The following is a 27,636-nucleotide window of genomic DNA, read 5'->3' as shown; positions in this document are numbered from 1 at the left end:
GTTCCATGGCGTTTACATTTCTTTCTCGGAATACCAGTAAAATGTCACTGAGAGCCAGCAGGTAGGGGCGTTGCTACATGAGAAAAATGCGATGTTTCTATAACTCGGTGGTAGCATGAGATATGCTAAAGGTTGTTCCGGATTAACGCCACTTCACCACAGAAAACAGCACGAAAAATGTTTTTATAATGAAAAACAGTGTGAAGAATGCTAGCAGTCTATCTTAACTTTTTGTTTCATTTCTGCAAGTATGATGCAAGGAAGCTACGTTGGTCAACGATACCTCGCTCTCCCTGACAGAGGCAGTTTCAACTGGGACAGAAATAGAATACTATTTAAACAGTAAAAGCCGAGTAGAAACACAGCTTGATTCATGAAGGAAGCGAGAGAACAGAAATATCAGGAAGTTAATGGAAACCAGAGGAAACATTTTTCTGATCACCCTACCACGACTTTCCTTTTTCCCAACTCTTTCTGTCTAGCTCTCCTGAAGCTCACAAGGCGAGGAAAGGGAGACCGGTAATGCGTAGTACATGTTCAGCCTAGCTGTTCTTTCGGTGAGCCCGGGGTCGAACACGCAACCCTTGGAGTGGTGCGCTGCAGACTGTAGCGCTTTTACGACCTCTCCTATCCTTACCTCTGCTTGCAGGTGGTCCGCGGGGTGACCTCCTTTTTTTCACACTTTCCTCGCAAGCCACGCTGCTACCGCAGTGCCGAGCTCTCTTTACGGTCGACTGATCGAACGGTGCTAAAGTGTTTCACCCAGCAGAGACCAGGCGCCAGTGTCTCCGGCAAAACATATATTAAAAAGGAAATGCGTAAAAAGGGCTACAAAGTAAGTGCTTCTGTGCAAACTCGTAAGCTCGGAGAGGCGAAATCTGGCGCGCCGGGAAAGGGTGAAAAAAATAATAGCTAGGTAAGCAGGCCTTCAACAGAGCAGCATATACGACGAGAACGATAGTTATTTGATGGTGATCCGCTTTGCAAGGAGGACAAACACAAAAACGAATGAGAAAGAAACGATGAAAAGACAGCTGAGCTGGCTGAAAGAAAATGTGGTGATGTGCAGCCGCTGGTCTCTCTCCTTAAATGTGCCAATACAGCGCCAGCTTGCTTAGGTTTACCATTCCGTGCTCCGTAATTTAGCTGCATTAGGTTACCAGTACAAAATCAAATATTGCCTAAGTAATCAAATCGATTTAACTATGATCTGTCTATATGGCTATGACCTTAGTAGTTATCTCAGAATCATAAGCCTTCGACTGCGGCCAAGTGATGCTCAACCTAAATATTACTTAATGTAACATGCACTTAAAAGAAAGAAGGGATGTAATAGCGTTTTATTAGCCCAGCGTTTAGTGCCACTGTTTTGAGACTGTTGGTGAGACTTGGTGCCGCCACGAACTGCGTCACACTGGCCCTAGTCGTACATTGCTTAAGACAATACGAAGAATATGTATGAAATGTATTATGCATGTGGCTTCTACGACGAGGTCCGTTTCTTTTACGTCCTTCATAAATTTAGAAGTTTCGACAAAGATGGCCTCAGGGTTGTGTTCGATCTCAGCTTTTTGGGGCTTCGTTTATCTGCAGCCATAAACGGCTACAGTCGCGAGCTCATCACGAGCTCACAGTCACAAGGTCGCAACGTACTCGAGAGTGGAAATTTTGCTGAAAGATACACATATAAAAAAACTACGTGCTCGTAAATAGTGCTCGGTTACCAGTGCACAGCCGTTGCAACATTTGCCGGAATAAAGCAATTCTGCAAACACTGCGATAAACTTAAGCTGCAGCTGCAAGTAATGATCAAAGTGAGCAAGCACTATAAGGTCATATGTCTAGCACAGTGCAGACAAGATTGGTGCGTTGTGATAATCAAGGTGGACGATTTGGCGAGTTGGTGATTCTTGTCGTCCGTGTTTCTTGTCGTCCGTGTTTACTACCGCGCTGTATACTTACGTCGTTGTGATAATCACGCACCATAATCACACTCAATACAAAATATCGCACTACTGAGGAGCCCAATTGGGATTATCAGAAGTAATTTTGCAGTTTTTCAGACCACTGATATTGATGGGAGAAAACCAAGTAGTGCCACTTCTTGCGTGCTAGCAGTATTGTCGCCGTCATAACGTGGATTACGATTTCAAAGCCTCAAGGTAAGTATGTGCGCCAAAAGGAAGTAAAATGCTTTTGTCAAGGTTACACAACTACTAAGGTGGAAGCGTTAGGTAACCCATCAAACGCGAAAATTGACCGTCGGTGTCGGCGTCGGCGCAGGTTATTTCGGTTTTCACTAAAAACACCCTATGATTCCTGTTTTCTGTAGGCCCTCCAGTGACACCATATAACTGCAGCGTCGAGGAAGTGACGTCAGAAGGCGTGCACGTCGTGTGCCAGCGCAGCGGTGCGGGCCAACAGCAGACTTTTCTGTTAGAGCTGCAGGATGGTCAGAGCGCGCCCATCGTGACAAACTTCACGTCCGGCCAGCCGAGTTTCAGAGTTCACTCGCTGAGGCCAGCCACGCGCTACCAGATGGCGCTGTACGGCATCAACGCCAATGGCCGCAGCGAGCCCGTCCATTTGACCGTGTTCACGCTGCCGGTGGGCAGGGGACTGGTCAGCAAAGGTGAGCACAAGTTCGTGTTTAGCCATGAACTTTCACTCCTGAATAAGTATATCTAAAGATACAAATATGACGCAACAATGGAACGAAACGGCAGACGCGGAAGATATATTCATCACAAAAGTACGTACCGCTTGTTACTGACGTCAATTTATTTTATCATTTGTGTGCCATTAACAAAATGTGGTACTTAGCCTTGTATTCAGCGGCACTGAAAGATGCAGACAACGTTCACACTCTCATCGTCGGTTTTAGAGCAGCCACCATAAAGCAAGTTCCAAGTTCAAATGAGGAAAAGACTTCAGTTGTTAATTCATTTCTAAAGTCATTTAAAATAATTTCATTTCAAATAAAAGAATTAGGGTGCTTCTTACAGCACTTTCACGCCAAACCAGCAAAACTAAAGATATATGATATTAACTGAAGGTGGTATTGCTTGCGTCAAGCCCTCGCTAACCCATACTTCTCACTTTGCACGCAGCAGACGCAGAGTGGTCCCTAGGATCTACAACGCTTTGGGCAGCTGCACTGAGCGCCGTGGCCGCATTCCTTATCGTATTCATCGCACTTACGCTGGGCAAGTTCAGGCGGAAGATCCTCTTCAACAGGGGTAAGGTAGCGCTCCTTCTAGGCCTGAATCTTATATCATTGTCACTTGTCGGAGAAGTTTCGCGTAGACGCTAGTTCCAGTGAAGTCCTTTACAGCTACTCGTTTCAAGCTCTGATCTCAGGCTTATTGAGCTCAGGCTGAACCACGGTTAGGCACTCATATGACGTTATTGCGAAATATAACAATATTGCGAAATATAATTCAGTTAGTCACGTTCAGCCACTTTGGTCATTCAACGCCTCAATAACGAAAGCCCCTCCCTGCGATAATTTTTATTACTTTTTTAGCCGAAGGAAGGAACTGGAATTGACTCACACAAAATATAAAGAAGAGTACTAATTTATCAGGCGCAAAAAAATGGCAGTGAGGCTTCGGTTAGGGAGGCACGATAAAGGAGAAGTAAGGTATATGTGCAGGAAATTCTGCATGCAGGAGAAGAGTCTTCTGGCCTGGCTGCCTAACTGCTTAACTATCTTGGAGCATTAACCTACACGTTACCACCCTTCGGGTGGCACGGAACGACACTTAAGCACGTAGTGTCCTCTCTGGAGACCTTAGTATAAAACACGTTCACTTGCTCCTTCATTCCAATTTTTTACATCAAGAATGAAGGACGCCCGAACAAAAAGTGAATCATTGCTCACTTGATAGCCTCTTGTATCTTGTAGAATTCAGGCCTCTTGTAGCATCTTGCAGTCCACTGAGATAGAGAGTAAAAATGGTACATTAGAGCTCACACGAGATGATTTAATGTACGAGAATGAAGACCTGCTTTCTTTGTATATGATTAAGCGAAGGACGTTACGTCGTTTTCACGTAATTCATCGTTATCTGACATTAATCATCACCAAGGATAACCGTTCTTGCTTCCTTTCGTTATTGGAATCGTTAGCGCGCCCTAACCAGTGAAAAGGCGTTGACGTCCATGTTTTTTTTTTCTTTCTTGCGATGCAGGTCAAAACGTTTGGAATAGGAATGAAAGGTGAGTACGTCTGTGGATTTGTGGGGAGTGGGGAGTGACTACGCAGTTGGCGTTAGATGTGCCTTGACATAAAATATATTGCCACGCTCGCTTGTTCTTTTATTTTTGATGTGTTCGAGTTTGACCAGCAAGGACGGTTATCAACGCTCGACGCTGGCCGTGAAGCAGTGTTCGAGCGTGGCAATATGTTGGCGAAAGAAGCGAAACAAAATAACTGTTTCTGTCGTATGCCCATGTGAGAATGGATTTGGGTAAAAACAAATATTGCGAATTATCACGTAAGTAATAAACAACACAAACAAACGATAATTTCACAGACTCATCTTATAAGAAAGCCGACCATTTACTGTCGATCAACATTTAAATTACATTGCTGTACAAGGGTTGACCAATTGGCATTCCCTGAAAGGTGAAAACACAAGTATCTGAATTTTGTAAAAAAGTGCACCTGTCTTTGGTACATCATCGGGACTGGTATCGTTCACTTTTGGAGCATTATAAGTGTTCTTGCTCGCCGCGTGTTATTCGCCTCTTGTGCATTATCACTCAGCGCTATAACGATATGCGATACAACGATACTCTCCAAGTTTTCCATCTTATTGCAGAGTTGGAACGTTCAAACAATTTAGTAGATGTGCCACGCACTCGACTGTACGCATAGCGGAATCCGCTGCAGACATAGACTCGTGTATGAGCATAGCGGCCACACCTTTTGACAGCAAAACTTTTATTTCAATGCCCGACTCTACTTCGTTTGCCTATTGGAGCATGAGCATTGCGGCGAAAGCGTGGTCGTCATGTTGTCAGTCATCGCTGTGTCTTTAAAAGGATTATTTATGCCTGAAGGAGGAATGTCGCGCAAGCCACGAACACTTCCATATCAAAAAATGCTATAAGACACACATGACGCGTATCACATAACCTTGTATTAACACGTGTGTTCATACGTGTTTACATTATATGCGTTAATAGGCTTTGATGCGAGATTATTGGATACGTGTATATCTGCCATATTAGATTTTTCTGTAGCGTCGTCGTCAATCTCTATTTTAGAAGAGAGAGCAAGAAATAGAAAGGAACAAATGAGGAAAAGGCGTGGACCTTAACTTCTGGTTTGCTACCCTACACAAGGACAAGGAAAAAGGAGATAATTATTAAGTGTTGGGGCTCAACGCCCCAAAAACCACTATATGATTATGAGAGACGCTGTAGTCGAGGTCACCGGAAATTTTGACCACCTGGGGTTCTTTAACGTGCACCTAAATCTAAGTACACGGGCCTGTAGAATTTTCGCCTCCATCGAAAATGCGGCCGCCGCGGCTGGGAAGGAAAGAGGAGAAGACAGCCGGAAGGAATAGCGTAGACAAAGTAAAGGCATCTGAAAAGCATAGGAGGGGGAAAACGTGAGAAATATAGCCTCTCTAAGCTGCCACTGCCACTTAAAAGCGCCTTGGTTTGGCTGGAAACACTCCTGTCGTTGGAAGGGTCATTTAGTATTTCGGCGTGTGGTTACGATAGCCAGTCTGTGATATGACCATACTCACCACTGAAGTTAGGGCTCGTATGACTGAGTTAAATAAATTAACAAATATGTTTGGTTTTATTTAAATAGAATCAACTCGTTTGAACTCAAAGTTATAAAATCTGTTCGTCTGAACAGAATGGAAAGACACCATTGGAAAACAACATGTCTCGTCAGGATCGAGTAAGTGCATTAGTGCGCACAGGTAAACAAGGCATGGGACAGGAAATGATAATTTGGAATAGACAGATATTATTGGCAATTTCTTCTTTGGACTATGCGAACTTCGAAGCGTTGAATGACGCCACAATAGCCAGATACACTGTAAATGCGCACCTACTGTTACCGCTGCGTGGGAGCATGCCGCATACATAGTAGCCGTGCTGCTGCCAAGGGATGGGCCTCATCATCATCATCATCAGGCTCTCCACGCCCACTGCAGGGCAAAGGCCTCTCCCATGTTCCGCCAATCAACCCCGTCCTGTGCTTTCTGCTGCCACGTTATACCTACAAACTTCTTAATCTGATCTACCCACCTAATTTTCTGTCTCCCCCTCACACGTTTGCCATCTCTTGGAATCCAGTCAGTTACCCTTAGTGACCACCGGTTATCCTGCCGACGTGCTACGTGCCCGGCCCATATCCATTTCTTCTTCTTGATTTCAACTATGATATCCTTAACCCCCGTTTGTTCCCTGACCCACTCTACTCTCTTCCTGTCTCTTAAGGTTACACCTATCATTTTCCTTTCCATCGCTCGCTGCGTCGTCCTCAATTTAAGTTGAACCCTCTTTATGAGTCTCCAGGTTTCTGCTCCGTAGGTAAGTACCGGTAACATGCAGCTGTTATATACCTTCCTCTTGAGGGATAGTGGTAGACTACCATTCATGATTTGATAATGCTTGCCGAATGAGCCCCATCCCATCCTTATTCTTCTAGTTATTTCACTCTCATGGTTCGGCTCAGCGGTTACTACCTGTCCTAAGTAGGCGTACTCCTTTACAACTTCCAGTGTCTCGCCACCTATCGCAAAGCGCTGTTCTCTGCCAAGATTGTTCCGCATTACTTTAGTTTTATGCATATTAATTTTCAGACCTACTCTTCTACTTTCCGTATCCAGTTCAGTAATCATGAGCTGTAATTCGTCTCCCGCGTTACTCGTCAATGCAATGTCATCAGTGAATCGCAGGTTACTGAGCCTCATGCTCTGGTGAAATACAAAGCACAAATTTCATGTCCAGCCCGAAAAGCGACGGAAATAAAAGCTTATCTGTAGCAGCTACGAGGCATTTCCTTCTCAGTTTTTCGGTGGGATTTGTGAAACGTCGCTGCGCCAAACTGTACTCGATGTTATCCGTTAAAATAAGATCGCACTAACTTAAACGAAACACTGCTCTGGATTGCTGGTGCTTCCCTCTTGCAAGCGATATTTATGCGCGTAAACATAGGGTGTAGGCGTGCGACAAGTTTGACGCTAGCAGCTTTCCGCACTTGCTGCTCGTTGCCGATGCCGACTAACAGAATAAAAATCGCACAGGCGGGACACGCTTAAATGGAAAGGAATGCGGAGAGAGGGAGGATGCCTTTACACTGTCGTAGCTGCAATAATGGCTTTGCTCTAACGGACTTGGAGGTCTGCGATGGAGCAACAGGCAAAGCTTTCGAGCCGCATGGGGTGTCGGGGCCATTATGCAAACGTGTGACACGCCGCGAGGAAAATGCGTCATGCCGGACGACTCGTGTGGCGGGGCCACCCGTCTGCGAGTCATTATACAGGTGAGCGATCCTTTGAAGCTTCGAAACCCTGGAATGCGTCTAGACAAGTGTGTCAGGCTTTTCAGGGTGTTTAAATAGACAAGAGCCGAGAAAAGGCAATCGCCAGGATGATGGGGTTATCAGAGAAGAAGAAAGGTTGTGGAAAGCATGGAGATGGTACAGTGAGAAATGAAATGAAAGGCTCTTTTACAGCGAAATCGCCCACAACGGCAGTAAATTGTGGTGGCGATGCTGTCCGCCGCCGCCGGTGTCCTTCGCAGCTATTGCGCGCAATAAGACAACAAAATTAGGGGACCCTTAAGCTTCGCCTTTAAGAGTTCGCGTGAGCGAAATCCGGCCCCTAGTGCGCACTTCAACCACTAAGTGCATACTTATTAATGTGTGTCGTTACAAACACACACACACACACACACACACACACACACACACACACACACACACACACACACACCACACACACACACACACACACACACACACACTATAAATACATCGCGCGCGCGATGTATTTATAGGAATGGTACAGGTTTTCGACCTAAAGCACTTCCCTGTGCTAGAGCAACGCCTCCTTTAGAAACATGCCTGCGGTGTCGCTGGCTATCCCATTGTAGCCGTCCTGCCTTGAGTTGTGGTCGCTTGTCGAGAGATGGCGCCACGCTCTCCCCTATTCTTTTCAGTGGGTCTGGCGTGGTGTGACGTCGAGGGGGGTAATGTGCGCATGCGCAAATGTGTGTTGCCAGCGGCCACCGCAAGGATCGCCAGCTACTGCCCTCATTAGAAACGGTGAAGGAGGGAAAGGGTAGGGCAGGAGGTTTCTGGCTCACACGGCCGGCATATTTTTAGAGGAGGCGTTGGCTAGAGTCAAGACATGTTTCTCACAATGCCTCACAGATGGCAGCACATTATATAATGTATGCTGTTTGCTTGATATGTTCTCCGCCAGATGAAGATAATTGTCCACTTTTGGAGCTGTTTGCAAGTTTGTGTGCGTTTTTAGCGGCGATAGGTGCACTATCCCGGCTTTTTTCGAAGCATGGTGTCGCACAAAAAACGTAGTTTGATGGCCTCGCGAATGCGCGGACCAATCGCCGAATGGGCTCATTTTCGTCGTAACACGTGGCGAACAAAATGTGTTAAGGAGACTCCTTCCACTACATGGCATTTATGTAGTGTTTTAGATTCGAAGCATCTCTTGCTCGTGGGTATGTCCCGCGGCCTGGTAGTCCGCACTCACACTACGCATGCGCAACTCTCCTCCTTCCCTCTCTAGAACAGCTGCGCGTTACTCTCTCCACTTCTCTACCAGCACCTGCTTGCGCTTCTTCTGCGTTCTCGCTTCTGCTCTCGTGGCGCATGCGCTACTCTCCTCCTCTAGTCTCCTCTACTTCAAGTGGTAGAGCACTGCGCGCGTTCAGTCCAGCGCTTGCTTCGGTTGACTCCTCAGAAATGCGGGCTCGACATGCCGAAATTCTCTCCTGCGCAGCGCCGCGATGAGCGCCAGCGCATGCGCGTCCCCTCTCTCTCCTCTCCTACGCTGCCTCCCTCTCGCGCGCCTGTCGACCGCGTTCCCCGCTCACCCTATGCGAATTAACGGCCAGGCTAGAGGGTAGACACGACGCGCGTAGTGTTCCTCTTCGCGTTCCACGACGCAAGGTTGGTAGCATGCCCGAGGTCGGTAGCATGCCCAACGAGCGCCAACGGAACGCGATCGTGCAAATGCTCCGGCTTCGCATCGCCTCATGGTCCCCTTTATAGCGAGAGATGGCGTAATTTTTTTGTCAAAGCAGTTGCAAGTAACATCGTGGTTTTGTGGTAGGACACCTGCTTTCCACGCAAACGGCCCGGGTTCGATCCTCAATGGGGCCGAATATTTTGATTGTTTTATTTGCATCTTTCTCGATTTTTTGGTCTCGGATGACTTTTCTCTCACAAGCGACGCCGTCACCGACGCCGTTATCGACGCCGACGGCGGAATTTCTGTAAACGAGCCCTCTAACGCTATCGCGTTCGAGCCGGAATCGTACCCTGCTCGACCAGCTCCAGCGTTGCAGTGCTGATCATGGCTTTGCAATAGTAGCGCTTCCGCTAACCTGGGCCACATTTTAACCTGGCCACACTTTTGAATGTGGGATTTCCATGTTAAAGGATAGCAGATTTGCATGAGTGTTTTCTCCTCAACTTCAGAAGCGTTTCTGAAGATGCATGAACAAACTACTGCAGCGGTTACTCCATTTTTTTAGAGCGCAGCTCTTAGGCGCCCGCTCTTGCGTTGAGCGGCGTCGCCGTCGCTGTCGCCGTCGGTGGCGTAACCGCGTGATCGAGTACATGCCACAGGAACTGGGCAAGCCCCACTACCGTGTACAGCAGCCGCGAGTGTCAAACGAAAACGAAGTGGGTGCCACAGGAAAGACCCTATACAGGCGTCATGTCGGGCAAGGAATCGCGCTAACCTATGTACCATGGCGTGGTAGAAGAGTGAAATAACAACCAGTCATCACACAATGCTAACTGCGCAAGGAGTGTGTGGTTTAATGCTTCCCACACACTGCAAAGTGCTCAGCCATAATTCTTCATCGCCATCAGCCACATGCAGCATCGACAAAGTGCACATAATACCTTACAGACGTGTAGCGGGTACCTCACTTATTCGCAGAAAGACGAATAATGGCGTAGTGGGCGCTGTCCTACTTCACAAAAATTATGATTTATGGCTTAGTCGATACCTTGCGGAAAGGAAAAACTTCAAACACAGTTGTCCTTGCCCCAACATGAAGCTGCGCTCAGAATTCGCATTAGGCTGCATCGTAACCGTGGGTGAATTTTTTCGCTTTGGTGTTCAAGAAGTAAGGGTAGAGCCATACTCCAATAACAATATCCTAATATGATGTCACACACCTAAGAAAAGAGCGAATATTACAGAACTGGTTTGGTAATAGAAGTCGAAAGTTGCCATCAATTTTCTTTCTTTTTGTTTTATATAAATCACCGTTTATTGTAGTCTTCTCGTTGTATTTGCCGATGCTATAGACACCCCTGCGTCAAAGTAATTTAGTTGAAACCTGCCAGCCATTGGCTCGAAAAGCATCGTAGCTTCAATATTACGATCACTCAGATTCCAACGACGGTAACCGTCGCTGTCTTCTGCCACCGCACCACGACGGTGTCTTCGAAGAAGAGTGATTGCCCTGATATCTAGAGGAACTCGAATGGCAAACATAAACTAAGTAAACAGAAGTTGCTCAGCCACCTACCAAAATTGAAGCGCGTTGCCTGAGACCGTTACCTGCGATTGTGATGTTCCCAGCCATGAAACCATCGGGGGATTACCGAGGCACCGGTGCGTACATTTGTCATGTACGCCCACCATCGAGAAGATGCGTCCATATTCCCGATTCACAGAAGAGGGATGGCACTCAGAAAACTCCTTTGGAGTGATGGCACTCTCTCTATCTGTCTCACTTTATCTCTCTCTTACAAGCCGGGTATACCGGAGAGACGTTGGCTGAGTATCCATAAATTTGTTGGCAAATGGTCTACAGATGGCTTGCATTGAGGTCACGGAAACAACCATGTTGGAGCACCAGCATGTGGAGACGCGACGCTTGCGATGCCACATTAATGCTATCAAAACATCACGTGCAGGTTATTTCATTACGCACGCACAGAGACGCTCCTGCCACGTCGTTTTCACATTGTCGAAATTTGTTTGTCATCAAAACCACCATCGTGGAGTACCAGTACATTCAGAAGCGGCGTCCATGACGTTACGTGCAAGCCATCAATATGTAGACTCGGCGCCAATGCTTAAAAAAAGTACTTAAAATGGCATTCGAACACCACTACCTGCAAACTAACACATCATTTACTTCTGTTTTCAATGTCTGCATCACATAGGTGAAAATAACGGCTAGGTTATCCCAACACGAGGCACGTTTTTGTTGTATTTATGTCTTTTTATTTGGTTTATTATATAGTGCAAGCCTCGAAAATCATGCACCGACAATAAAAAATCCGCCACTCAGTGCTATAGCTCTCGAGTGGAACAAGTCACCTTACGAAACTTTGTTTTTACTTGGCAAGATCATGGAAAATTTAGCGGCTTTGAACAGCTGTAGCCAAGGGTTAACATTCCGCGGTACGTGTATAGCAAAGTCACGTCGGACGCCATTGTTGCAGCTATACGGCCGTATTGCTGTCTAGTAATCTAGTACCTTCGACAGCGATGTTAGTATAACAAAAAAACATTTACGTGTTCACAAACGTACAAAAGTAGTGGTGTGGCCGGTTTTATGACAGACGCCATTCTTGTAGGCATGCGGCTGTGAATCTCATCGTGAGGTGGGGCATGTTGATAAATAGCCAGATCCGTGAACTAAACCAAAGGCATGCACGTGACATAAAATATAACTCTGGAGAGGTCATGAGTGTGTAAAAGAGCGAGGCTCATCCCCACCTGAAGAAGCGTTTGTGTCATTGCAATGGGGTGAATGTTATAATTTCCCACACATGAAGTTCAACACGTGCGCAATAAACAGTTTCCTATTCAGACATGCGAAACGGGGACTCCACAAAATTCTCCTATCAGTCATGGTACCCAACATTTGATGACTCCTTTTGTGCTTGGCATTCTGCCGGTAATCCGTTAATGTACATGACGTAGGCGTCATGAATTGCGCGTGAATCCATCAACGCGCTGTTCTTGGCTGACGTCGCCAAGATTTAAGTTCGAAGACAGGCAATTGTCAAGGTTGCCGCCCGTTACAGTCGCGAACTCCCCTGTGGTCGAGTAACTGCAGCATTCCAGTGGTGAATATCATGTCTGTACTTCGATAGCCATGTCCACTTCGGTAAAAGCTACACGCGACCAATTAAGATTTAAATATGTGGGACTTAATGATTCTCCCTAAGGCACGCCGCGGTTGGCGGGATGTCCAGCTGTTGGGCCTTCTCCAGTTGGCAAAAAGCACAAGGACGCTGTCCAAAAACTTCGCCACCTTTGTCTCAGGAGACTTGAGGTTGGCGTCATGGGCAACATTGTCATATGGGCCATTTACATCAATAAAGTGACAAAGTTTGCTCGGTGCAAACACTGTCGATAGAGGAACAGCCCCGACAAAAGCCTCCCGTGAAGGCAGGATCATGGTATAGCGTCCAAGGTACCATTCCATACAAATGAGATTCATATTTTCTATCACTTTCCCACTGCTGTTTGTAAGAGTGAAGTTGCTGGACAAACACATATGCATACACTAGCATACATATGTGAATTTAACTTAGTTTTTGTATACTTTTGTTATTTCCCTTTAAAAGACAAAAATGCCGCTTTCAGAAACTAAAAAAAGAAGGTTCAGGTATAGAAAAAGTGATTTAAAATGATTTCTCTGATGAGTAACTCCAAAAAGACTCTTCCTTATGAAATCGATCTGTTTTATTAGAACAGTTTTGTAGCTCGAGATTTGAAATAAATAGCTTCTTATGAATTCTTCAATTTGCAGTGCTGCTGATTCCTGCGAGAACGAAGAGAAACAGAGGAACTCTTTCGACAGGGATGTCAACGCAGGTGTGTGTTTCTGCCTTTTCTTGTTTGTATGCTAAAAATACACGGGACAGAGAAATTGTAGGCGTTGCCCCTTTGTGATCTTTAAATTTCTGCAGCACTGAATTGTTTAGTCAGGCAGCTGAGTGGCATTCGAGCGAATTCCTCTCGGTTCCAACATTTGTCACTTTTCATCAGACTGACTTACCACCAAGCACCTCTGCTGTTTTTACCTCTGAGGTTTCTCAATAGAGGTATTGCCATTTGAACACATTTGTGGCTATATCTACCCTCTTTTCCTTTTTTGTATGTATAGCGGCATGGCAGACCACACTTTAATGATCGTAAAAACGGTAAGACGTGCAAACACGAACTCAAGGGCTCTCTTTTTTTGTGTTCGTGCTTTTTCGTGTTAACTTCTTTTATGGTGAATCTTTACCAGCTAGCCCAATTTTCTATCGTTTTCAGCACTCTATTATTGAACAAAATGAGCATATGTATGTGATATAAATATAACACATGCAATGGACCAAAACTGACTGCTTAAAAGGCCCGTAGCCAAGGCCCCTGGGTCACTGTTCTTGTCGAAAAAAAAAACCATTGAGAACACTGTCACGTGGTCGTGACGTCGACGAAGGCAGCAGTCAGTGCTTCCGAGATGAAACTCTTTATTTGGCTGAACTTGTGGCCGGGAAACTGAAAGTCAAACTGCAGCAATACACTGATACACAGCGTACACTGATAGCGGTGAACAGAGCGTCGGCCATCGAAAAACTACTCATGGCTGGGGCGCGCCGTCTTTTATACATCACGCATCGAACTGTCCAGTCTTATCACTGGGGGTCGCGCAAACTCTGGAATAATCTAGACTATTCGTGTCTTGCGTGCAATCTTAACAAAGCGATCTACTACAATCGCGAAGCTTCTCAAACAATGCGGCGTGGTCAGCGTCGAGCGCTGATAACCGTCCTTGCTGGTCAAACCCGAATACATCAAAATAAATCAAGAAGTGGGCGTGGCATTGCCCCCCTCTGAAAAAGCATCGTCCCGATGCTTGCGACAGAACATAGAAGGGAAAAAAACAAGTGCCTACACAAATAAAGTGGAATAATAAAGCAAAAAATACAGTCCTCATGTTTGCTAACGCGCAAAAAACGACTTAAGGCGCACGAAATAGACGACTTCAGGACATGCGCGGCGCCGCTAAGAGTTTGAAATGCCGTCCGGGATAACCTCGTAGTCTAGGGCGCCGAGACGTCGGAGCACCTTGTATGGTCCGAAGTATCGTCGAAGAAGCTTCTCGTTAAGTTTCCGTCGGCGTATCGGCGTCCAGAGCCATACACGGTCACCGGTTGGTACTCCATGTGGCGTCGTCGAAGATTATAGTGACGGCTGTCGGCCCGCTGCTGGGTCTTGATGCGCAGGCGGGCGAGCTGTCGAGCTTCTTCGGCGCGTTGCAAATAAGCGACGACGTCGACATCGTCTTCGTCGGTGGCGGTTGGTAGCATCGCGTCAAGCGTCGTTGCCGGGCTGCTTCCGTAGACCAGCTTGTACGGCGTCTGCGTCGTTTCTTGCATGGCCGTGTTCTATGCGAAGGTCACATACGGAAGGATGTCATCCTACGTCTTGTGTTCGACGTCGACATACATGGCCAGCATGCCGGCGACGGTCTTGTTTAGCCGCTCGGTGAGGCCATTGGTCTGTGGGTGGTCAGCTGTGGTCCGGAGGTGGCTTGTTTGGCTGTATCTCAGTATTGCCTGAGTTAGGTCAGCAGTAAACGCCGTACCTCTGTCGGTGATGAGGATCTCTGGGACGCCATGACGCAGGACGAAGTTTTCAACGAAGAACGTCGCTACCTCGCCGGCACTGCCTCTGGGCAGGGCCCTTGTCTCGGAGTAGTGGGTGAGGTAGTCGGTAGCTACGACGATCCATTTGTTTCCGGTATTGGACGTCGGGAAGGGCCCCAGTAAGTCCATCCCGATTTGCTGGAACGACCGTCGAGGTGGCTCGATAGGCTGCAGAAGTCCGGCTGGCCTAGTGGGCGGTGTCTTGCGTCGCCGACAGTCCCGGCACGTCTTTACGTAACGTGTGACGTTGGCGGCGGACGTGGCCAGTGGTACTTTTCCTGTATTCTTGCGAGCGTGCGAGGAACACCCAGGTGTCCAGACGCCGGGTTGTCGTGCAGAGCCTGGAGGACCTCTGGTCGCATTGTGGAGGACACCACGAGAAGGCAATCGGTTCGAAGCGGCGAGAAGTTCTTCTTTAGGAGAACACCGTTGCGCAAGAAAGATGACGTAAGTCCCCGCGTGAATACCTTCGGAACAACGGTGGTGCTGCCCTCGAGGTATTCCACAAGGCCCCTGAGTTCTGGGTCCGCTCGCTGTCGCTCGGCGAAGTCGTCGGCACTTATGGTTCCCAATAAGCAGTCATCCTCTTGGTCGTCCTGCGGCGGTGGGTCGACAGGGGCGCGAGACAGGTAGTCAGCGTCGGAGTGTTTTCTTCCGGACTTGTAAACGACGGTAATGTCGAATTCTTGAAGTCATAGGCTCCACCGTGCGAGGTGACCTGAAGAGTCCTTCAAGTTAGCTAGCCAACACAAAGCGTGGTGGTCGCTCACAACTATGAAGGGCCGGCCGTTGAGGTAGGGGCGAAACTTCGATGTAGCCCAGATGATGGCCAGGCACTCCTTTTCTGTTGTGGAATAGTTGATTTCTGCCTTTGTTAGCGACCGGCTAGCATAACTGATTACTCTCTCCAGCCCGTCAGTCTTCTACACAAGGACGGCGCCGAGTCCTACGCTGCTTGCGTCGGTGTGGACTTCCGTATCGGCTCATTCGTCGAAATGCGCTAGTACCGGAGGCATCTGAAGGCGTCGTTTCAGTTCTTGCAATGGTTCGATTTGCGCCGTTTCCCACTTGAATGGCACGTCGATCTTCGTGAGGTGCGTTAGCGGCTCGGCTATTCGTGAAAATTCCTTGCGGAAGCGTCTGTAGTAGGTGCACAAGCCGAGAAAACGGTGTACGGCCTTCTTGTCGGTGGGCGGCGGGAAGGCAGCGATGGCAGCCGTTTTCCGCGGGTCCGGACGAACACCATCCTTGCTGATCACGTGACCAAAAAACAAGAGCTCCTCGTACGCGAACTTTTCAGCCTTCAGGTTCGTACTTTTCAGGCTTCAGGGTGAGCGCAGAGATCTTGATTGCTTGAAGTACAGCTTCAAGGCGCCGAAGGTGTTCGTCGAAGTTTGAGGAACACAAACGACGTCGTCCAAGTACACGAGGCACGTCTGTATCTATAACGCGTTGAAAAGTCGCAGGTGCCGAGCAAAGACCAAAGGGCATGACCTTGAACTCGAACAGGCCGTCTGGTGTTATAAAGGCAATATTTTCTCGGTCTCTCTCATGGACTTCTATTTGTCAGTAACCGGTCTTGAGGTCCATCGACGAAAAGTACTATGTGCTGTGTAATCGATCCAGGGCGTCGTCTATCCGGGGAAGGGGATACACGTCCTTCTTCGTGGCTTTGTTCAGGCGACGATAATCGACGCAAAAACGTTGAGTCCCATCCTTCTTCTTCACTAGCACCACAGGGGATGCCCACGGACTCTTCGACGGCTGGATGATGTCGTCGCGTAGCATTTCGTCGACCTGTTTCTTAACGGCCTTGCGTTCTCGCGTCGAAACTCGGTACGGGCTCTGACGGATTGGTCGGTCACCTTCTTCTGTTATGGTGCGATGTTTCGCGACTGGGGTCTGTGGAATTCTTGACGACGACGAGAAGCAGTCCTTGAATTGCAGGAGCAGGGCTCTAAGCTGGTCTTGCTTGAGTTTCGGGAGGCTCGGGTTCACGTCGAAATCTGTTTGGCTCGATCCGGCGAAGCAGGTTCTTTAGCATCGAAGAGGGCGAAAGCATTGCTAGCGTCCACGAATTCGTCGATGTAGGTGACCGTCGTACCAATGTTGAGGTGCCTATATTCGTGGCTAAAGTTTGCCAGCACTACCTTTGCTTTGCCATCACGCAGCTCGGCTATGCCTCTTGCGACGCAAATCTGACGGTTCAGGAGCAGGTGCTGATCGCCCTCAACGACGCCTTCCAGGTATGCTGGTTTCTGAATGCCGACGGTAATGATGACGCTGGAGCGAGGGGGAATGGTGACCTGGTCTTCCAGCACAATCAAGGCGCGCTTCCCTAGCGGCGTGTACGGCGGTAGTGCTTTTTCTGTGGATAGTGTTATTGACTTGGATCTCAGATCGATGACTGCACCATGAAGGCTTAAGAAGTCCATATCAAGGATGACATGTCTCGAGCAACGTTGAAGGACTATGAAGTTCGCGGGATAAATCGTTGCGTTGTCAGGTCTTCTAGCCGCGAAGTTTCGAGGTCAGGCCTCCGTTCGGCTTGCGGCGTGTTACTTAAATTTCGTCACGGCGTCGTCGTCGGCGCCGGAGGATCTTCGGTATTTCGTCGTACAGCAACCGCACCTCCATCGGTTGCTGCCCTTAGTTTTCCGGATACGGGCTAGGTGACCGGCCCCGGTTTGAGCCAGTGTACTGGCGGCGCTGCGGTGAGACATAGCGGCCTGGCGACGGCGAACGGGAAGGCTGTCGGGGCGTCCACTGCGTTCCTGCGAGGTAGTCAGCGATGTCACGTGGTCTTTCACCCCGCTGTGGACGCAGCGCGTCAACGGCGAACCCACGCATTCTCATCTGTCGGTTCTGGCAGCGGCGGTAGGTGTGGCCAGCTTCTCCGCAATGGTAGCAGAGTGGATGATGGTCGGGTGCATGCCAAACGTCGGTCTTCCTCGGCGTGTATCGCTGGCCGGCTGGCGGGTGGTATGACGTCGGTGGTGGCGGTGGTGGTGCCTGGCGGCGGAACTGCTGGGGCGGTGCGGCGTCTTGACGTGGGCGAGGAGCCCGTTGCTTCGGGCTGCAGCAGCATAGCTCATTGCTTGCAGCTGGGGTGGTGCCAGCTAAGGAACACCCAGTGACTGTTGGATTTCCTCGCGTACAACGTCAGCAATCTACGTCACTTCGGGCTGTGCAAAAAGTGCGAGCTTTCGCAGCTCCTTTCGCACGATGGCTCGGATCGTTTCGCGCAAGTCGTCGGAGCCGAGAGCGTGAACATCTGCGCTGTCTTGAAATGCGCGGCGATTGTACTGCCGGGTGAGCATCTCGAGCGTCTTCTCGATAGTTGTTGCCTCGGAGACAAATTCTTAGACGGTATTCGGTGGATTCCTCATAAGTCCAGCGAAGAGCTGTTCCTTTACTCTTCGCATGAGGAAACGAACCTTCTTCTCTTCAGGCATGGCAGGGTCAGCGTGGCGAAACAGTCGAGTCATTTCCTGTGCAAAGATGGCCACGCTTTCATTTAGGAGTTGGATCCGTGTCTCCAGCAAGGCTGTAGCCCTTTCGCTCCGGACGACGCTTGCGAACGTCTCCAAGAAAGCGCTGCGAAAGACGTCCCAGGTTCGAAGAGTGGACTCCCGATTCTCGAACCAGGTCCTTGCTGCGTCTTCCAGGTAAAAGTAGATGTGGCGCAGCTTGTCTTCGGAGCCCCAGTTGTTGAATGTTAAACCCTTTCGAACGTCTCGAGCCAGGTCTCGGGGTCTTCATTTAGTGATCCATGGAAGGTCGGCGGCTCTCTGGGTGGCTGCGTCACGATTGCTGCAGGGTACACCGCGGCCGTCATCGTTCTTGTTGTCTTCGTCGCCGTGGCCTTTGGCTTGTCCGGTAGGAGTCCGTACTGGGGGGGGGTAGTCCTTTTAGTCTGCGGCTAGCTCGATTGATGGTGTCGGTGTCTTCGCCACGAATTGGCCTGGGTTCACGGCTGGACGGGGGCGTCCGGAACATGAACGAACAGCACCTCCACGAGATTTCACGTGGTCGTGACGTCGACGAAGGAAGCAGTCAGCGCTTCCGTGATAAAACTCTTTATTTGGTCGAACTTGTGGCCGGGAATACACTGATACACAGCGTACACTGATAGCGGCGAACAGAGCGTCGGCCATCGAAAAACTGCTCATGGCTGGGGCGCGCCGTCTTTTATACATCACGCATCGAACTTTCCAGTCTTATCACTGGTGGTCGCGCAAACTCTGGAATAATCTAGACTATTCGCGTCTTGCGTGAAATCTTAACAAAGCGATCTACTACAACCGCGAAGCTTCTCAAACAATGCGGCGCGGTCAGCGTCGAGCGCTGATAACCGTCCTTGCTGGTCAAACCCGAATACATCTAAATAAAACAAGAAGTGGACGTGGCAGTACTGTCATTTGATAATCCTCTCACTGCCAATGTTTTACACAGAGTCAGTACGCGGTTAAGTCGCTGCAGTGTTATCCTTGTGGGTCTCAGGTTAGGCTGTGCATTGTCGGGTGTCCCTATCAGCGTTGTCCATCTGTCCATCTCGTAACATGCCTGCGGTAACCCGACCAGAACTCATGACGTACGTTGTTTACAAAGTGTCCCCGCATGACCATCGTATCGCTTTTTTTGCATCAGTTTCCGATTCGGCGCTTTCACGAACATGAAAACTCAATTAAAATACTTTGTAGACTGTATTTATGGCTGATATTGTACAGATGGCACCTCTATGTTCCCATCAGTGCGATGTAATAGTCAACCTGTGTTCGAATTTCTGTGTCACCCCTGCTTTAATTTTTCAAATAACCCGAGCAACGGCAGAAAGCTATAGACATATCTACGTATCACTGAACGTTCTCGATCCAAAAGCCCTTCCGCCTGAATACAACATAATTATTTGCTGGAAAATTAACCCTACCTGTTCGTATTTTAGTTCATTCGATATGTGCGCGATGTTTTCAATGCCGAGTTTCTTCTAAGCACACTGTCTCCTCCTGGCTAGGTCACCTGCCAAGTGAAAAGATCTTGACCCCCGGCCTCGGTGCGTTGGCTGCTGGTATACAGGGAACTGACCGACTGCGCCACGCGGGCGATCTCGAGTGAGCACACACTCAGCACACTCGGCCTGGCACCACAGCTAGCGTCTCCGGCGCCCGGCGCCCAACACACTTTGCTCAAGGCAGCCGGAGGCGCCAGTGGAGGACTCCTGGACACTGGACATACACTGTTGGTAGCATTGTCATTTATCTGCCATATTTAAAAACACACCGCTTATTTCTTGTGACTATGTAGTTAAGACACCAAGTAAATGGTGTACACGAAAGGCACAAATAGAACTTGCATTCTGCTTTCATCAGTGGTACTTTTACTACTTTCACCTTTCAAATGTACCTTAGCCAAACTTTCTGCGTATATCTTTCGGCGGGAAGAAAAATGATTAATCGTCAGCCACAACCACTAATATCACTTTTCATGAACGCCACGGCAATTTGTTATCGCACTGTCACCTCAACAAATTACAAAACAGTAAGGACAAGCTGGATCGTGAAGGTTTAGCATCCATTACCAAATATTGAAACGGATAATCGTGCACCAATGCTACGTGAGTACAACTAACGGAAAGCGAAAAGAAATTTCTGCAGTTTACTTGTAGTACATAACAGTTAAGGGTGCTCTGGAAGTTCACATACATTTTGGTAGCAGTGCTCTCGCAAGACGATATTCCGTTATAAATGGCTATTGCTCATAAACTTTCAATAAAGGAGACATTGCGTAGAACACGAAGTATGGTTCACGTTAAGACATCACTTGCACTCGAGTGAACGTTACTTGAACGCTTCGCCGACTTGGACACAGACCATGACCCCAATAGGCAGAAAGTCCCCGCGATCTTTTCCGGTGGACACTAACCAGACAGAGGGCTTGTAAATGTGATTACTGTGTGGCCTCCTTACCTCGTGCTTCTTTTTAACAAGCTGATTTATGGTCTTTTTATCACTACGTAAGGGAATACTTGAGCGCATTCTTAACTGCTTTGCGATGCATGACTATTCTACATGTCGAAAACTGTGCTTTCAACGCACAGCTTTGGACATATAGAATAGTTTTTCAACGCTGTTCTGTGTGACCACTGAGGGAACGCGCTTCGAGGACGTTGACAGAGAGGAGACCAGATACACTTTCGTGGTTAAATGTGCTCGTCGGTTAGCGTGCCGTTGGGAAAATCTTTGTGATCTTGCGTTCGCGCACATACAGTGCTTCTGAAAGATAGAACAAATGAAAGTTTAGCTAGTTGGTTGGGACTCATCGTAAAAAAAGTAAGCTATTCAGACACGGACACAGCAGTTGAAGTAATGACAACACAGATGACACCTATATTTTCTTTGTTCTTTTTCTAATTTTGTGTTTTGTTAGTTCAGGATTATCGGTTAGCCGGTTCTTATAGCGACTGCCTTCCCATGCGTGCCCATCTTAGTAAACAAAGTAGAAAGCGATGCCAATAGCGTCATCTCGGGCTTTGAGCGGGCATTACAACGTGCATGTGTGTTCGGCTCATCTACTGACCGAAATCTTTTCCCAAGTTTTTGTATCGCGTTTTTTACTCCCCAAGAATAGTCGCGTAACCTGACAAAGTTTTTATACAGTTTCTTAGGAAGACAGCCATAATCTTCCGTTCTCGCCAATCGAAATGGCAACACTAAAACGATTCCCTGACTGACCACCGCGTCGTTCACGTGTTTGTTTGTTTTTTTCTTATTCGCGTAAATGAGTGCTTTCAAATTATTCGTTTGCTTTTTTTTCGTGCAGCGACAAGTACGCCGGACATCATCACTGTGAAGGAAGTTGTGTTTAAAGCTGGCCCTGGCGACAAGTCGATGATGTGCCGGACCAAACTACGTGCTTCTTCACCATCCTAAACTGGGCCGTCCCCTTTGTCGTGTGAAGAGACTTCTCGGGTCTCAGCGAACTTGCCGGTTGCAGTTGTTCGAGGCCCGCCTTCATCAGTCGTCGACAAATGCTCAACCCCGCGTCGTGCCTTAGCTCTCTCATTCGCGCCGGCCATGTTGAAGACCCCATTCGGCGGCAGACACTCGTCCTGGTGGCGCCTCTCTCGGTGGTGTAAATAAAATGTACCCGTTACAAGAGCAAGGATTGCTCCTCATATCATGCACGAGAGCATTTGCCCCCTTCTCCCGCTTCCTCTCCACACGTGGAATGTGAACAAGTGATGGACGACGAACAACAGCGACAAACAGGGAGCAGTGATGTCCTACTCTACTGTATTTTATCGCCTACTACCCGCACCACTCATCCCGGGCTACGCTTGCCTAGTATTAGCACAACAGGGTGTAAACGTTGGCTAATGTAGGCCAACGTAGGCTGTTCACTGCTAAGCAACATTTGTTTGCAGACAATCTCTTTCCAGTGACACGCGACGGAAAAAAAACATCACTTGATCATGTACTGAAGTACTTTTTTTTTTCTCATTTCATCTTCCTGGTTGAAACTCCAGAACAATTCGTAAAGTTCGAAGAATAAATAAACACGTTACACAGATCTGTATTATCCAAGAAGTGGGCTCGTCAAAAGCTTGAGAAATAATAGATTTGCATTAAAGGGCTTCTCCATCACTTTTTTTGAAGCGCCTACGTCGCTGCCGACTGCATCGACGCGTACCGGGTGGTCACCACAACTATTGCGGGCGGAAATGACGGAGAAGTGCGCAGGCCTGTCCTGCACTGCGTCTGCATGCAGACACATCTTTCGAATAAGGTTTGAGCCATGGAGTTTCAATGAGTTATCGATTGGTGCAGAAAGGTGACTTACAAGAAAGTACAAAAAGAAGGAAAGTTCAAGGGCTCGTTTTTCTTTATTAGACACAACATCAATGAACACTGAGATGCACCATATAATGTGGACGGGAGGATGACACCACCATAGCTCCATTAGTAGAGCATCGGCGCTTTATTCGAAGGTTTCAGGCTCGGTCCCTGCCGGCTTCAAGTTGTCTTTTCGTTCACTTTAATTTCTTCACATTTATATCGTAATTACTACACATAACATCCTCCCACTTTCCTTGGCTTGATTGTCTGTTACTTCTCATTAATGTTACACGAAAGTAGTATGCTTGTGCGGTCATGTGCACGCTGTTTGGCAGAGTAAAATAACATGCGGGGAACTACATCCAATAAGGAAAGAATATTGTTCAGACAGGCCCGCCTTCATCAATTTCGTTTGCTGTCTTTACAACATAAACCTGAATTGCAAGCTCGCTGAACAATCTGGGTGCTTTACGTCGTGGTGGAAGAAATGTGTGGCCGTGCGGTGACATTGCCGTTCCTTATTTATCTACTGCACATTCAATTGGACTAAGGCATGCAATCGGCTTTGAACACATGCTGTTTCTCTATAAGTGTTATCTATAGTGTTATCACTGTTTCTCTATAAGCACGGTTAGTCGGCGCCACGTGGCCTCAACCGGCTTCGACTGACGCCAGAGCTTCCAGGCGTTAGACATGGTATGTTGGCAGCAGCTAACGATAGATGGAGCGCGGGTCGATTTCACTGGTAAAGTTCTGTCTCGCTTCTGCCTGACCAGCGGGTCGAATAAGTACGTGTTAACAACAACAATAAACGTAGGCGTTGAGCAAGTACAGAAAGCACCACAGAACCTTTTCGAATGAAAAAAAAACTATGTCGCTGGAAATAAGGTAACAGTACAGTTATTAGACTTCGGGAAAGAAAAAAGCCGGCAGATCCCACGCATTGTGGGAATCGGTGTAATGCGAAGCAGCCAGCAAAGAGCTGCATACATCGTCTTGTATGTCATTGAGGAAAATGCATATCATAGTTTTTATGTTAACTCCTATTATTTATGTTCGCCACACAGTAATGTCGCGCAATACCAACTTCGGGGTATATCAAGCTAGCGAAACGGCCGCCAGCGCACCATGAGCGGGGAACGTAAGTCATGCTGTACATGACATGTGCGTCATGACTTTCATGTTAACTCGTGTTATTTATGTTCGTCACACAACCACGTCGCAAGATACCAATTTCGGTGTATATCAAGCTAGCGAAATTGCCGCCAGCGCACCATGAGCGTGGCACGTAAGTCATACTGTACATGACATGCGTGTCATGATTTTCATGTTAACTCGTGTTTTTATGTTCGTCACACACTCACGTCGCGCAATACCAATTTGAGGATAGATCAAGCTAGCGAAACGGCCGCCAGCGCCCCATGAGCGTGGCACGTAAGTCCTGCTGTACATGACATGCATGTCATGATTTTCATGTTAACTCGTGGTATTTATGTTGGTTACACAGTCACGTCGCAAGATACCAATTTTGGTGTATATAAAGCTAGCGAAACGGCCGTCAGCGCACCATGAGCGTGGCACGTAAGTCATGCTGTACATGACAGGCGTGTCATGATTTTCATGTTAACTCGTGTTATTTATGTTCGTTACACAGTCACGTCGCAAGATACCAATTTTGGTGTATATAAAGCTAGCGAAACGGCCGCCAGCGCCCCATGAGCGCGGTACGTAAGTCATGCTGTACATGACATGCGTGTCATGATTTTCATGTTAACTCGTGTTTTTATGTTCGTTACACAGTCACGTCGCAAGATACCAATTTTGGTGTATATAAAGCTAGCGAAACGGCCGCCAGCGCCCCATGAGCGTGGCACGTAAGTCATGCTGTACATGACATGCGTGTCATGATTTTCATGTTAACGCGTGTGATATTTATGTTTGTCACACAGTCACGTCACGCAATACCAATTTCGGGGTAGATCAAGCTAGCGAAACGGCCGCCAGCTCACCATGAGCGTGGCACGTAAGTCATGCTGTACATGACATGCGTGTCATGATTTTCATGTTAACTCGTGTCATTTATGTTCGTCACACAGTCACGTCGAAAGATACCAATTTTGGTGTATATCGAGCTAGCGAAACGGCCGCCAGCGCACCATGAGCGTGGCATGTAAATCATCTGCCACGCTCATCTGCGCTGCAGTGGAAAATTGATATACCAGTGAATAACAAGACGACGACCCGTTTCCGGTCCAGCGCTGTGGTCAGAGGTAGATGGCGCACCGCGGGGTGGCGCGGACAGGCAGTTATGCCAAACGAAAGTTTGGCGCGCGCTCGTGTGGTCCGGAAACTTTTGTAATTGACTGTACTCTCTACCGTTTCGTTACAGCTCTTCGCTTATGCTGCCCCACGACCGCTACCTTGGCGGCCGACATGGCACCTGCGGCTAAGCGGGCCGGCTACCAACTAGCCCAACCCTCATATCTGATAATTCCCCCTCTACTTTCAACTGCGACGGTCGTAGTAGTGTATGGTCGTGTACGATGGCAGGAAGCCGCGCTGAGACTGTTGCGCAGCGCAAATCGTTGGCGCTCGTTAGTGTCACGATGCATCACTTTGCCGCACCATTTCAATATGGCGGCGTTATCCCTATTTTAAGAATGCAGCTAAAAAGTATACCTGGCGCTGACACGCGAGGAGCATGTGAGCTATGAATGTGTAATGTTAAGTGCATCGAGCAACTGTGTTCGAGGACGTGGGTATGAGAGATTCGATTTATCGATCAGCCATGGATCGATAAGGGACTCTTCGCAAGGGTGCAGATGCAGCAGTCACTGTTAGCAGAGCCCGGATAAGCTTTCCTTAAATGCGCCAGGATTATCACCAGCACCTTGGCCAACCCTCGTAGGGAGAGCAACTGCAACAACTGTGGCTCCACGGAAACTGTGGAACATATTTTATATGTGTCGAGCGTTTGCCGATGAGTGTGCGTTCTATGAACATTGCATGCATTCGATAGCCTAAATCACTTTATCATTTGACTATGTCTTGGGACCTTTAGCCCGCCTCACACAACAGAGGCGTGCGTTGAAACTTCTATTCACATATTTAGACAGTATCGGTCAGCTCGACGAACTTAAGTTGCACCTTGAAATCACGCAATGAAAGAGACTGCCTTTCATTGCGTCGGCGCCCAAAAGACAAAAGCTCAGTCTGTTTTTTTTTAAATGCGAAGCATTTCTTAGCGAACTTCTGCGACTTTGAGCGCATCTATCTATCTATCTATCTATCTATCTATCTATCTATCTATCTATCTATCTATCTATCTATCTATCTATCTATCTATCTATCTATCTATCTATCTATCTATCTATCTATCTATCTATCTATCTATCTATCTATCTATCTAGCCGCCTACGACTTTGTGCTCTCCTGGTCGCTTGGTTAATCGAATGTACACCAAAATTGGTATGGCGTAACATGACTGTATGACGAACATAAATGACTAGTCATAACATGAAAATCATGACACGCATGTCATGTACAGCATGATTTACATGCCACGCTCATGGTGCGCTGGCGGCTGTTTCGCTAGCTTGATATACACCAAAATTGGTATCTTTCGACGTGACTGTGTGACGAACATAAATGACACGAGTTAACATGAAAATCATGACACGCATGTCATGTACAGCATGACCTCCGTGCCACGCTCATGGTGAGCTGGCGGCCGTTTCGCTAGCTTGATCTACCCCGAAATTGGTATTGCGTGACGTGACTGTGTGACGAACATAAATATCACACGAGTTAACATGAAAATCATGACACGCATGTCATCTACAGCATGACTTACGTGCCACGCTCATGGTGCGCTGGCGGCCGTTTCGCTAGCTTTATATACACCAAAATTGGTATCTTGCGACGTGACTGTGTAACGAACATAAATACTACGAGTTAACATGAAAATCATGACATGCATGTCATGTACAGCATGACTTACGTGCCACGCTCATGGGGCGCTTGCGGCCGTTTCGCTAGCTCGATCTACCCTGAAATTGGTATTGCGCGACGTGACTGTGTGACGAACATAAAAACACGAGTTAACATGAAAATCATGACACGCATGTCATGTACAGCATGACTTACGTGCCACGCTCATGGGGCGCTGGCGGCCGTTTCGCTAGCTTTATATACACCAAAATTGGTATCTTGCGACGTGACTGTGTAACGAACATAAAAACACGAGTTAACATGAAAATCATGACACGCATGTCATGCACAGCATGACTTACGTGCCACGCTCATGGGGCGCTGGCGGCCGTTTCGCTAGCTTTATATACACCAAAATTGGTATCTTGCGACGTGACTGTGTAACCAACATAAATACCACGAGTTAACATGAAAATCATGACATGCATGTCATGTACAGCGTGACTTACGTGCCACGCTCATGGGGCGCTGGCGGCCGTTTCGCTAGCTTGATCTATCCTCAAATTGGTATTGCGCGACGTGAGTGTGTGACGAACATAAAAACACGAGTTAACATGAAAATCATGACACGCATGTCATGTACAGCATGACTTACGTGCCACGCTCATGGTGCGCTGGCGGCCATTTCGCTAGCTTGATATACACCGAAATTGGTATCTTGTGACGTGGTTGTGTGACGAACATAAATAACACGAGTTAACATGAAAGTCATGACACACATGTCATGTACAGCATGACTTACGTGCCACGCTCATGGTGCGCTGGAGGCCGTTTCGCTAGCTTGATATACCCCGAAGTTGGTATTGCGCGACATTACTGTGTGGCGAACATAAATAATAGGAGTTAACATAAAAACTATGATATGCATTTTCCTCAATGACATACAAGACGATGTATGCAGCTCTTTGC

General features: G+C 47.8%; 1 protein-coding gene across 1 annotated transcript in view; it reads left to right on the top strand.

The window, feature by feature from the left end:
* The window catches only part of LOC119388351 (hemicentin-2-like), a 28,382-nt gene extending 5,917 nt beyond the window's left edge, over positions 1 to 22,465 (top strand). Inside the window, exons 4-9 of the mRNA XM_037656061.2 lie at positions 2,333 to 2,632; positions 3,111 to 3,239; positions 4,194 to 4,221; positions 13,015 to 13,079; positions 19,917 to 20,140; positions 21,722 to 22,465. Coding sequence (XP_037511989.1) covers positions 2,333 to 2,632; positions 3,111 to 3,239; positions 4,194 to 4,221; positions 13,015 to 13,079; positions 19,917 to 20,017 — 623 coding nt within the window. The 3' untranslated portion in view covers positions 20,018 to 20,140; positions 21,722 to 22,465. The remainder of the gene's footprint in view (positions 1 to 2,332; positions 2,633 to 3,110; positions 3,240 to 4,193; positions 4,222 to 13,014; positions 13,080 to 19,916; positions 20,141 to 21,721) is intronic.
* The last annotated feature ends 5,171 nt before the right edge of the window (positions 22,466 to 27,636 follow it).

The sequence above is a fragment of the Rhipicephalus sanguineus genome, chromosome 3 (genome assembly GCF_013339695.2).
Source record: "Rhipicephalus sanguineus isolate Rsan-2018 chromosome 3, BIME_Rsan_1.4, whole genome shotgun sequence".
Classification (NCBI taxonomy): domain Eukaryota; kingdom Metazoa; phylum Arthropoda; class Arachnida; order Ixodida; family Ixodidae; genus Rhipicephalus; species Rhipicephalus sanguineus.
This window is presented reverse-complemented; position numbering and strand designations above follow the sequence as displayed.